Genomic DNA, 13,060 nt, shown 5'->3' with positions numbered 1-13,060 from the left:
GCCATGCAGGGCCACCCAAGATGGACAGGTCATAGTGGAGAGTTTTGACTAAACGTGATCCACCTGGAGAAGGAACTGGCAAGCCACTCCAGTATCCCTGCCAAGAAAACTCCATGGACAAAGACAACAGGCATATAAAAGTTATGACGCTGGAAGATGAGCCCCTCAGGTCGGAAGGCGTCCAACATGCTATTGAGGAAGAGCGGAGGACAAGTACAAGTAGATTCAGAGCTGATGAAGCGGATGGGCCAAAGCCGAAAGGATGCTCAGTTGCGGATATGCCTGGAAGCGAAAGGAAAGTCCGATGCTGTAAAGAAAAATATTGCATAGGAACCTGGAATGTAAGAACCATGAATGGAGGTAAGCTGGATGTGGTCAAAAATGAGATGACAAGAATAAATATCGACATCCTGGGCATCAGTGAACTAAAATGGAAGGGAATGGGCGAATTCAGTTCGGGTGACTATCATATCTACTACTGTGGGCAAGAATTCTGTAGTAGAAATGGAGTGGCCCTCATAGTCAACAAAAGAGTGGCAAAAGCTGTAATGGGATGCAATCTCAAAAATGACAGAATGATCTCGATACGAATCCAAGGCAGACCTTTTAACATCACAGTAATCCAAGTTTATGCACCAACTACCGGAGCTGAAGAAAGTGTAATTGACCAATTCTATGAAGACCTACAACACCTTCTAGAAATGACACCAAAGAAGGATGTTCTTCTCATTACAGGGGATTGGAATGCTAAAGTAGGGAATCAAGAGATAAAAGGAACAACTGGCAAGTTTGGCCTTGGAGTTCAAAATGAAGCAGGGCAAAGGCTAATAGAGTTCTGTCAAGAGAACAAGCTGGTCATCACAAACACTCTCTTCCAACAACACAAGAGACGACTCTACACATGGATATCACCAAATGGGCAGCATCGAAATCAGATTGATTATATTCTCTGCAGCCAAAGATGGAGAAGCTCTATACAATCAGCAAAAACAAGACCTGGAGCTGACTGTAACTCAGATCATCAGCTTCTTATAGCAAAATTCCAGCTTAAACTGAAGAAAGTAGGAAAAACCACTGGGCCAGTAAGATACAATCTGAATCAAATCCCTTATGAATACACAGTGGAAGTGAGGAACAGGTTTAAGGATTTAGATTTGGTGGACAGAGTGCCTGAAGAACTATGGATGGAGGCTCGTAACATTATACAGGAGGCAGCAACGAAAACCATCCCAAGGAAAAGGAAATGCAAGAAAGCAAAATGGCTGTCCAACGAGGCCTTACAAATAGCGGAGGAGAGGAGGCAAGCAAAATGCAAGGGAGATAGGGAAAGATACAGGAAACTGAATGCAGATTTCCAAAAAACAGCAAGGAGAGACAAGAGGGTCTTCTTAAATGAGCAATGCAAAGAAATAGAGGAAAACAATAGAATGGGGAAAACCAGAGATCTGTTCAAGAAAATTGGAGATATGAAAGGAACATTTCGTACAAAGATTACCATAATCAAGGACAAAAGTGGTAAGGACCTAACAGAAGCAGAAGACATCAAGAAGAGGTGGCAAGAATACACAGAGGAATTATACCAGAAAGACATGGAGGTTTCGTACACCCCAGGTAGTGTGGTTGCTGACCCCAAGTAGTGTGGTTGCTGACCTTCACTCTCTTGGAGAGTGAAGTCAAATGGGCCTTAGAAAGCACTGCTAATAACAAGGCCAGTGGAAGTGATGATATTCCAGCTGAACTATTTAAAATTTTAAAAGATGATGCTGTTAAGGTGCTACACCCAATATGCCAGCAAGTTTGGAAAACTCAGCAATGGCCAGAGGATTGGAGAAGATCAGTCTACATCCCAATTCCAAAGAAGGGCAGTGCCAAAGAATGCTCCAACTAGCTCATTTCACACGCTAGCAAGGTTATGCTTAAAATTCTACAAGGCAGGCTTAGGCAGTATGTGGACCGAGAACTCCCAGAAGTGCAAGCTGGATTTCGAAAGGGCAGAGGAACCAGAGACCAAATAGCAAACATGCGCTGGATTATGGAGAAAGCTAGAGAGTTCCAGAAAAACGTCTACTTCTGCTTCATTGACTATGCAAAAGCCTTTGACTGTGTCGACCACAGCAAACTATGGCAAGTTCTTAAAGAAATGGGAGTGCCTGATCACCTCATCTGTCTCCTGAGAAATCTCTATGTGGGACAAGAAGCTACAGTTAGAACTGGATATGGAACAACTGAGTGGTTCAAAATTGGGAAAGGAGTACGACAAGGTTGTATATTGTCTCCCTGCTTATTTAACTTATATGCAGAATTCATCATGCGAAAGGCTGGACTAGATGAATCCCAAGCCGGAATTAAGACTGCCGGAAGAAATATCAACAACCTCAGATATGCAGATGACACAACCTTGATGGCAGAAAGCGAGGAGGAATTAAAGAACCTTTTAATGAGGGTGAAAGAGGAGAGCGCAAAATATGGTCTGAAGCTCAACATCAAAAAAACCAAGATCATGGCCACTGGTCCCATCACCTCCTGGCAAATAGAAGGGGAAGAAATGGAGGCAGTGAGAGATTTTACCTTCTTGGGCTCCTTGATCACTGCAGATGGTGACAACAGTCACGAAATTAAAAGACGCCTGCTTCTTGGGAGAAAAGCAATGACAAACCTAGACAGCATCTTAAAAAGCAGAGACATCACCTTGCTGACAAAGGTCCGTATAGTTAAAGCTATGGTTTTCCCAGTAGTGATGTATGGAAGTGAGAGCTGGACCATAAAGAAGGCTGATCGCCGAAGAATTGATGCTTTTGAATTATGGTGCTGGAGGAGACTCTTGAGAGTCCCATGGACTGCAAGAAGATCAAACCTATCCATTCTTAAGGAAATCAGCCCTGAGTGCTCCCTGGAAGGACAGATCGTGAAGCTGAGGCTCCAATACTTTGGCCACCTCATGAGAAGAGAAGAATCCTTGGAAAAGACCCTGATGTTGGGAAAGATTGAGGGCACTAGGAGAAGGGGACGACAGAGGACAAGGTGGTTGGACAGTGTTCTCGAAGCTACGAACATGAGTTTGACCAAACTGCGGGAGGCAGTGCAAGACAGGAGTGCCTGGCGTGCTATGGTCCATGGGGTCACGAAGAGTCGGACACGACTAAACGACTAAACAACAACAACAACAACTTACAGTGCGCTTTACCGAAGAGGTTTGGCTTGAAGAGCCCTGTATTCTTCATTCTTTCCATTAGCCAGGCATGGTCTACACCTGACAAAAGCCTGCTATAGTCGTCGCCACTGAGAACGCGAGCCTGTAGGGTTTGTTCTTTGGCCCTCTCCAAAAAGACAAAAGAGCTGCTGCTAGAGTTCAAAAATGAAGGACTCCCCGATTCAGAAAAACTGCCTGAAAAGTGGGTGGTTTTGTACCATGATTTCAGAGAGGAGCTTGAACTGCGACTGCTGCTCAAAATGTTCCTTAGCTTTTCACCGTCATCTTCTTCCGTTGTAGCACAATCACTTGACTGGTTGACTAATGGCTGGTTCTTTGTCCCCAAAGGAGGATTTGTGGCCCCAGAGCTGTGATGTGGTTGATCTCTTGCTATGCAGATGTCACTAAGGTGATCTGCTGACTTCTTTCCACATTCACTAGCAAATTCACAGTCTTCTGTTGTCTCTGCTTGTGGGTCAATTTCAGATACTTCAGTTGAGCTTTCTGGAGGCACTGCAGAGTTAGATTTATTAATCCAATTTTGAACAAAGCGGCCACGTTCCAGTTCCAGCATGCTACTATTGATGGAGGCAGGTGTCCTCCTGGCACCAGGCAGGTGTGAATTCATCTGTGCATCTTCAGTAGTGTCCACAGTTTCTCCTTCTGGATCAACAAATGGCCAACAATGTCTAGATATTGGTTCAATTATATTTTCTGTGCTTCCTTTCCCAATGCTGCACAGATTATGGTTAGAAATGGCACCGGAGTCCTTGCTCCTGGAATCCATTAGTGAAGATGGGATAATGGGCTCTTGTTCAGAAGTGGGACTCAAAAGATCATTACTATTTTGGGGGTTGGTGCTACTGGTTTCTCTGGGTGACTGCTTCAAAGTATTCTCTGATCTCTCTACGCGTGCCTCTCTGAGATTTGGGTATGATTCTGTTACTCTGTGAGTCTTGCCTATATTATTATTATAGGGATGCATTAAGGAGCCACAACAGTCATTCTGAGGCTCTTGAAGAGAGAGCTGATGAGTTTTGGAAAACAGTACACATGGATCTGGCTTTGGGCAGTTCTCTTCAGCATCTTCGGTCAAAGCTGCAGAACATTCTTGCTCCTTACCTCCAGTAGGCTTTTGTTTCTGTACCTTATCTTGGGGCAGTTCATTTTCATTGCAGTCAATCTCCTCCCAACTAGTAAAGGAACTCGATTTGGAGAATTTGCTCCAAGAGCTCAATGAACTGGAACTTTCACTCCTGCTATGAGAATTACTTGAAATACCACCCGTGTGTCTTTGACTTCTTTCTGAAGGAATGCACTCTACCTCTTCATCAAGGGCAGCGGCATGGAATAATTTCTGTCGCATCTGCTCCTTAAAACCCTCGCGATTAGTCCTTCCTTTTTGTGAAAGTGAGATCTTTGCAGAGTCTTTCCTATGATGTGATCTTTCTTCAGTGGTACACATGGTGTCCATATTTTTGGTTTCCGTTTTCAAAGCTGTTATACAGGCTCCTGCTTGGCTTTCTGATTTCATCTTGTAGCTGTGGCAAACACTTCCATAAACTTCACAGACTGCTGCATGATGCTGGGAATACATTTCAAGGACTTTCTCGAAGCTTAATTCACCGTTCACAATTGACTTTCCAACACCAGTTTTGTAGCTATCTGGAATGCAGGACTTGGCATCTGAGTTTCGGAAATCCTGCACATTTAAGTGCTCTTTAACTAACATGACTAGGCACATGATATCCTTGGCAAGCTGTTCTTTGTCCTGCTCTTCAGTATGCGGTAAATGACTATAAGCATACAGCTTCTGTAAGGCTTCCTGGCACAACCTATTCACTTGACTAAGTCTCTCGCTCTCACCGTAGAGCCTCTGGTGCACTTTTGTAAGGCAGAAAGCTGCCTTGATAAAACTGTGGAGCTCCTGTTTGCTGGTGACTGGTTCTTTGTCCTTCTTACTAAGGAGGCCAATTTCAAAGGACTCCTTTGCTTCAGACAAATAAAGCTTCTGCTTTGCGGAAGGGCATTCGCTTGAATAGCTGTAAGACAGCAAGCACATTCCACGGATATTCTGTAAAAACAAGTACAGCCGAAATGAACAGGATCTTACATATTTGCGCATCAAATTTGAAACTCAGATCCGTTAAAGAATCCTCAAATTTGAATTCACACCACTACAAAGCTTTTTTCCAAATGATTTTCAAGTACTTGTTTTCCCCCCCTGTGTTTGATCAATTATGCTTGAGTTAAACTTGTTACACAACCAAAGGAACAGTGAGCAGGTTTGCTCTGAGATATCTAGAAAAAAAATCCATTTTTGCAAGAATTGTGCATTTGCTAACAGGAATTTCAGCACAAAACTTGGCAAAGCCTATTAATCTGTGGGATTGATTTGTCTATGGTGTTCGGTGGAACTGAAGTGGGTTGGGGAGCAGGAAGAAGAAGCTATATTCTCAAAACCTTTGGAACATAATCCACAGATAGTGGGATATAAAGTACATTTGTTCTACGAAATGCTTTCCTGAAGATACCCCCCTCCCTCCCAAAGAACCAAAATATAGATTGTATAACTAGCAGCCTTTACCTTCCAATTCCACTCTCTTTATTATCCAATAAGTTTTCAGTTAAATCAATGGGACATTAAAGGGGTATGAATGATAGGCAACAGTAAATGGTTTGTAGTAAGCAACTGCTCCAAATGAACAGGTTCAACAGCATAAAAGCCAGATGGCATTTCACTTGCACTACAACTTTTCATCTGCATTGCATCTGAATCTGGAATGCACATCCTGATTTTACATGTACACAGCAACATATTGCAGTAGTAGATGGCAGTGGATAACCTTCAGCACAGGGAAGAAAGAAGAAGACTGGGTATCACACTTACGACTGCCGTGAGCACAAACAGTGGCGTGAACTGGCTGAAAGCTGCTGCTAACTTGCACGCTTCAGCAGCTGAAAGTAAACGGTGGTCAAACTCTTTCAGAAGATTCTGTTGAAACGGCAGGAAGGAAAATGTAAGTTTAGGCAGATTGCTGTCTGTTCATCTCTGTGTAGATAGGTGTGTATATGTAAGGTAAAAAGGTAAAGGACCCCTGGACGGTTAAGGCCAGTCAACGGCGACTCTGGGGTTGTGGTGCTTATCTCGCTTTCAGGCCTAGGGAGTCGGTGTTTGTCCACAAACAGCTTTCCGGGTCATGTGGCCAGCATGACGAAACCGCTTCTGGTGCAATAGAACACCGTGACGGAACACACGGAAACACTGTTTACATTCCTGCTGCAGTGGTACCTATTTATCTACTTGCACTGGTGTGCTTTCAAACTGCTAGGTTGGCAGAAGCTGGGACAGAGCAATGGGAGCTCACCCCATTGCAGGGATTTGAACTGCTGACCTTCTGATTGGCAAGCCAGACACCAAGGTTTAGCAAAGTCTAATACTGGCCTTATGTTTGAGGGCTGGACAACATGACATATTCTGTGTTCCTCTCTCCATAATTTTATGAGAGACAAAACAACAAATGGCTCAGCACTTGGCAATTACTTTCGCCAGGGAGAGGCAATGAGGAGAAACTGTAGCTTAGTGCAGAAGATCAAAACTTCAATCTCCAGTTTTAAAAAAAGAGGATCACATAGGAGATGGGAAAGACTCTCCCTGTGTTCCTAGAGAGCTGATGCCAATCAGAGTATACAAAACTGGTATGGATGGACAAATAATCTGCTTCAGAATAATCTGTATCTATGGTATGGTTTCCTGCCAACCTAGCAGTTTGAAAGCACGCCAAAAAAGTGCAAGTAGATAAATAGGTACCGCTCTGGCGGGAAGGTAAACAGTGTTTCAGTGCGCTGCTCTGGTGTCGGTGTTCCATTGCGCCAGAACTGGCTTAGTCATGCTGGCCACATGACCCAGAAAAACTGTCTGCGGACAAACGCCAGCTCCCTCGGCCTGTAAAGCAAGATGAGCGCCACAACCCTAGAGTCGTCTGCAACTGGACTTAACTGTCTGGGGTCCTTTACCTTTTTTTTTTTTTTTACCTTTTTTGTGGTAGAAAAGTGAGCTTCAGCTATCACGCGGAATCTTCCTAGTCAGGGATGCTGAACAAAGCACATACAATTTTCAGCAAGCTAAACAAAATTCATCTACAATACAGGAATAGTTACCAGGTGAAACTGATAGTTGTCTTTAAACCGGTTGTAATCGTTTTCACTCATCGATACAAAGATGTCAGCCAAGATACCCAACGATGTAGCAATTCCCTGCAGGAGAAGCACACAAAGACCAATTGGCATTTCACGGTTTCCATTGCCGATTACTTCTCTAAAACACAAGAACCCATTCCATAAAGTGTAAGAAGCTAAAACACACAGGGTGTTTCCAAATGGGATTGGGACTTCTCATGCACGCAGCATCAACACATCCCTATCCATATAATCCAGATTTACTCTTTCCATAGAAAATCTGGTAAATTCAAAACAACAACAACAACAACAACAACAACAACAACAACAACAACAGACCTGTTGCCAACAACCCATTTGCAATAATGAATCCCTGTCTGGAAGCACCCAAAATCTCGGGCTGTTTTTTACATCATTCAGTTTCTTAGTGGGAAAAAGGACAGTCCACTTTTCCACTGGTTGTGAAGGACTTGGGTCCTTGGGACAGGCGATCCCTCTGTCAAGGACTACCCTTTCTGTTGTTCCTCAGTTCCTGCTAAAAGGTTTGCAGCAAGCTGCTTGTCTAGAGGAGTAGAACAAATCCTGTTAATAGCAGAAAATATTCAGTATTTTAGGGAAACAGTACATGCATTACCTTTTTATCTGGCTGGGGAAGTGTGAAGTAACCCAAAACTGAGGCCCAAATCAGCTCTGCTGCTTCATACCACATCCCTGAAACACACACACAAAAATGAACGCTCAGTTATTGTTGCTTTTTTAATAAAAGAAGTAGCAATATTTTATAAACTTATTTAACACACTTGTACTTGGCAGGGATGGGGGAGAAGTTTGCCAAACATGAACCGAATCATAGCTACCATCCAAATGTCACACTTTTCCAAATTTTGCACTGCAGTTTCCCAACCCCGATACGTGCACATTCAGGGAAAGTGTACATAAGTATTTATTAGTGAAAATAACATACATACATTATAAGTACATTAGAACAAAATGGTTTGCAAAATTGTGTGTTTCGTGCAAAGCTAAACATGAAAAAAAATTTCAAAAGGGCTTTTTTAATTTTAAAAAAATTCAGAACAGGTGCAGAAATGTGAATTTAAGATTGGAAAAATTGGAAACTGAAATTGACAAAAGCATCCGTTCCCTACAACTTAATGAAAATAGGATACTGGACTAGGTGGGCCAGTAGCTTAATCCAGCAAGCTCTTTCTAGCCTGATCATCACTTAATATCATCACTCCATGCTCTTATTTTTTTATCCTCTCCAACCCAACATCTTGCAAAGAAGGAGGAGGAGGAGGAGAAGAGGAAGAGGAAGAAGCAGCAAAATTAATTATGCAAAGTAAGCAATTTGAGGCAATTATAGGCATAGAATTTGGGTCACATTAGATTTTTCTTTTTTGCCAATACATTTTGCTAGGCATACAGCTGATTTTTTAAGGAAATGAGGAATATTTCACAGCTAGAAAGAACACAATTATGAGGAAATGACTCCTGCACTATCCTCAGAGAACTGAATGGGAACGGAAAAAGATCAGCTGAAACCATAGAATGTGAGATTGCTGCATGAATCCTACCCAGCTTTTGCAGAATCTGTCCTCTGATCTGTACACAGACAGACTGAACAAGGATCCTGTCACTTTCTTTTGAGTACTTCCACACACCTGAGAAACAGAATGAAAAGAGCAGTTGGAACACACCACAGTGTTTGGGAACATGAAGAGGTAGAAAGGTGAGGTAAATATATATCCAAGCCCTTTACAAATTAAGAAAAACAAAGAAAGAAGCTGTCTGGGACAGGAACATATTAGTCTGGAAAAGGCTCTGCTAGCAAGGCGGCAATATTTTTTTTCGCAACATTTATAAATAATAACTCAAAGTATAGAAGCCACAAATTATAGATACCTGTTGCTCCATTGTCATTAATAAGACTGCTAAGGATATATTCAGCCTTTAACAGTTTACCTAGAACAAAGAGGAAAAACAAAACTATATTTCAACCTCAGATATGTGATAGGAAAGGGTGAATCTGGTTTATATATATAATCACTTCCCTTCCCCAGTTCATCCCTTTAGTTTAAAACAAAGGTTGGACCAGCCTCACAGGAAAAATCTGACAGGTGGGCAGGGGCTATCCATTTGCCAAGCAGTTGACATCATAATGACACAATGTGCCGCTAAAATGAAGGCTTTTTCCTCTGTTTTAGCAGGGGATACCATCCATTGTGACCCAGTCATGGACCCTGACCCACTGCTTGAAGATCAATTATGTAAGGGCCATTCACATGTTACATTCAACAAGTGTGCAATCTCTGTAAACAACAGTTGATGAACACTATGCACACTCTTATCATTATTCACGTCACGTTTGACAAGCGTAGTGTCTGTGTTTCTGTGTGCACAATAGCTGAGCGGTATGAACCAACATGTGTAAACTCTTTCACAAAAACACTTGTACATGTGTAGTGGAAGCTTGTGCCTGTGTTTAGTGTAAAGTGAACAGGCCTACAGATGCTTAAAGCTACCCCAAGATGAGAGCTCACCGAGGTAGTTTAGATATTTATATCTGCCTAGACTCACCCACACTTGGGTGGCTAATACTTCATTTGGCTCATTTGAAGCTTTGTCACCCTGATTCACCCTGGACTTTGGGAGTAAACAACACACCAATCTCCTGTTTGCTTCTTTAAGACATGTATTTGCAAGACTTGGCATCAGACTCAGCCTTTCTCCCAGATGTTTTTGGACTACAACCCCCATCATCTCTCATCATTGGTTGAGTGGGGTTGTAGTAAAGAAACCGTATGGGAGCCCAATGTTGGGGGAAGTGGCATCAGATAGCAGAGCTCAGAAATAAGGACAATTATATTTGATGCACATACTATTCCTGAGATGTAGTGATTGAAATCAGATGACCATTTCATTTTATGTAAGCTATTTCCTTCTAAAACTGTATTCATCATCAGCTTAGCTTTGGCTTTTCCTTCCTAAAAAAACTAGGAATATGTATTTTAAAATGGGCCAATAACATTCATGATCTTTGTGTACTACCAAAAGAGTAATGAAGAAAAAACAACCCTCAATTTTACATGAGTAGGTTAACTGCATTTTCTGAACCAAGTGGCCATAGTGCGTTTATATGTGTGTGTACACACACACACACACAGAGAGAGAGAGATAGAAAATACCAGATCTTTAATCATCTTTTTGAAGGCTTTTGCTCAGAAGTACAGCAATTCACAGACCCCCGTTTGAAACAGCAGGGCAGATTTGTTAGGAGACAAAAGCTCCAATTAGTATTTTCCACACCCTTTCACAATTTTCTCTGCTGCTTCTTTCTCTCAGAGACCTCTTTATGCCAGACACTTTGTGCAGGCCAGAAGAGGCGGGAGGGAGATGGAGCAGGGGGGTGGGGTGGATGGAGAGTAGATGGCAGGCAGGAGCAGGGTGTCAGTTTAAAATGATGGCTCAGGATCATAGGAATGTCATCTCCAGAATGGGACAAAGTATCCTCTTGAAAGTCAAGCAGCTCCTAATTGGGACTCGGCCGAGAAAACGGAGGTGGTGGTTGGGGAGGGGGACGGGGACTGCAATGAGTGTTTCATTACCTGAATTTACAGAGACGCGAGCTTGGCGAATCACCAGCTGAGGGGCAATTGGTGTTGTAGGCTGGAGCTCGTGCAGCCTTTTGGCAATCCGAAGGAGCTGGCTGGAGCCATCAACCCAATATAAGAACCGGTCAATCAGGAACACAATAGCAGCTGCTGTCACATAGTCCCTGGTGGTAATGGAGGCTTTCAGACAAACCTGAAAAGAACACCAAAAGCATGTGATGGTGGCTCTCAAATTGGAACCGTTTCTAGGGGACTATCCATAAAGTATGTAATTCATCAGGGAGAGGGATGGGGGTAGAAATGTTTGTTGACTTGCTTAGCTGAGAATTGTGTACACCCACTTTCAGCTACAGAAAACTGCAGGGCAAAGGAGGGATGGGGGGGGATACTGCTTCAAACATAGAAAATGGTCAGAAGTTCAAAAAAGCTTTAAAAAGTGTGGCATACTTTACAATGCTCTACCCTGTGATATACCCAACAACATTTTATTGTATTCTCTCTCTTTCTCCTCCTGCCCACCGCAGCCCAGTTTCTAAAATAAAGAGCCAGGGCTCAAGCATTCATCAAATGATGACACTGAAAGACCGAGTCATGGAACCCACACAAGGTTGGATTCAGGCTAACACTATACTTAGTTACCAGTGAAGTCACTGTGTGGGTGTGTGCAATGCTCCCAAACTTAGATAGGATATTCTGATTATCAATAAATTTTACTTTAATTTTAACCACCGCCATCGATTCATTTTCATCCCAACCTTCTTCCAAGGATTTCAGAATGTTTCATTTCATTTTAACTTCACAACAAACAGCTTAGACCCATCAAGCTCACCCAATAATTAGATCCTGGGCCTTCCTGATTTGTGTCCAACATGCTACCCACTATATGACACTGTAACTTGCAACCTTATTTAAAAAAGAGGAAAGTAAGACACTCCTAAAAAGTAGACCAGTGTTCTGTTTTCTAGAAATGACCTACATATAGCATTAAAATTAGCTTAAATGGGAATTGGGGGATGCTATTAAAAGCCTTTGCCTTCTGATTCTCAAGGGAAATGAAGACTTTTGTGGTGTCAATCAAGTTTTAAACATCAACAAGTTGCATTAATATAGCAGTAAAGGCTACCAGATCAAATGCTCCTTTGTACATCATAAAAGGAGCAACTAGGTCAGCAGTCCAACGTTTTCTCTTTGCAGGTGACCTTTAATGATTTTTTTTTTAAAAAAAGCATTAACTCCCTTGGTATCCCCCTCAGAGGCTGATCCTTCTCCCTGGCATGGAGAATCTGCCACGCTTATGAAGGAACGTGCTGTTAGGAGAGAAGAAAGGCCAGCAGGCTAACTCTGCGGCAGTATACAGAGCCTTCATGGGTGCTCAAGAATCCCTGCTGTCATTGTGACATCTGCCCAAATGCCCAACTTGCACCTTGGGAGAATGGCGTGTGAGTGAAAGTGCATCTCAGCTTTCCTCTCCTCAGCTGGGGAAAGATGAGAAGAAAACTCCTGCCTGCTGGAGCCTCAAATTTGATTTGGTAACGCCTTCCTTGGGATCGAATAGGAAAGGTTAATCTGATGTAGGGATATTTTACTTGGACTAAAATATACCAGTACTGTGACTGCAGTAAGAGAATATTACCTTCACACGGAGCTCAGTGGTCACTCTGATAGACACATGAAGCCAGACCCCCTATCCAAATATTTATTTTCTGTGCATACTCCTAGTGTCCAGTACAAAACACTGCTGGGGAAGGCATTTGTTTCTTAGTGACTCATTGAAAAAAGTCAGTTACCTGACTCAAATTCTCTAGTGCTTTTGCTGCTTAATTGGTAAAAAGAGAGTGATACAGCTATAGTGTAAGCCTGCCTGGAAGCCAGTGTAGTATTAAGGAATGTACTCCAAGTGAAAATAGGATCTTCCATGCATAGGGACTAGTAAATTAAAACACTACTACTAAAGAAATAGTATCTTCACCTCACTTAAGACAGAAAACTCACATTTCCCTGTTTGCTTCCATGTATAAAGCCAAATTTACATGTGTCCATGCAGCAACCATAAATACACAATATCCCTGTATCCTGT

General features: G+C 42.5%; 1 protein-coding gene across 4 annotated transcripts in view; it reads right to left on the bottom strand.

The window, feature by feature from the left end:
* Nucleotides 1–13,060, bottom strand: part of ALPK1 (alpha kinase 1) — a 59,353-nt gene that overhangs the window by 7,887 nt on the left and 38,406 nt on the right. For all 4 annotated transcript variants that reach the window (XM_060278508.1, XM_060278509.1, XM_060278510.1 and 1 more), the window contains 7 exons: nt 10,978–11,176; nt 9,275–9,334; nt 8,947–9,033; nt 8,004–8,080; nt 7,352–7,447; nt 6,081–6,185; nt 3,173–5,264 (listed from right to left, as the gene is read on the bottom strand). In XM_060278508.1, the coding sequence (XP_060134491.1) occupies nt 3,173–5,264; nt 6,081–6,185; nt 7,352–7,447; nt 8,004–8,080; nt 8,947–9,033; nt 9,275–9,334; nt 10,978–11,176 (2,716 nt within the window). The remainder of the gene's footprint in view (nt 1–3,172; nt 5,265–6,080; nt 6,186–7,351; nt 7,448–8,003; nt 8,081–8,946; nt 9,034–9,274; nt 9,335–10,977; nt 11,177–13,060) is intronic.

This window comes from Zootoca vivipara, chromosome 9, assembly GCF_963506605.1.
Source record: "Zootoca vivipara chromosome 9, rZooViv1.1, whole genome shotgun sequence".
Taxonomy (NCBI): domain Eukaryota; kingdom Metazoa; phylum Chordata; class Lepidosauria; order Squamata; family Lacertidae; genus Zootoca; species Zootoca vivipara.
Note: the sequence above shows the minus strand (reverse complement) of the source record. Positions and strands in the feature narration are given on the sequence as shown.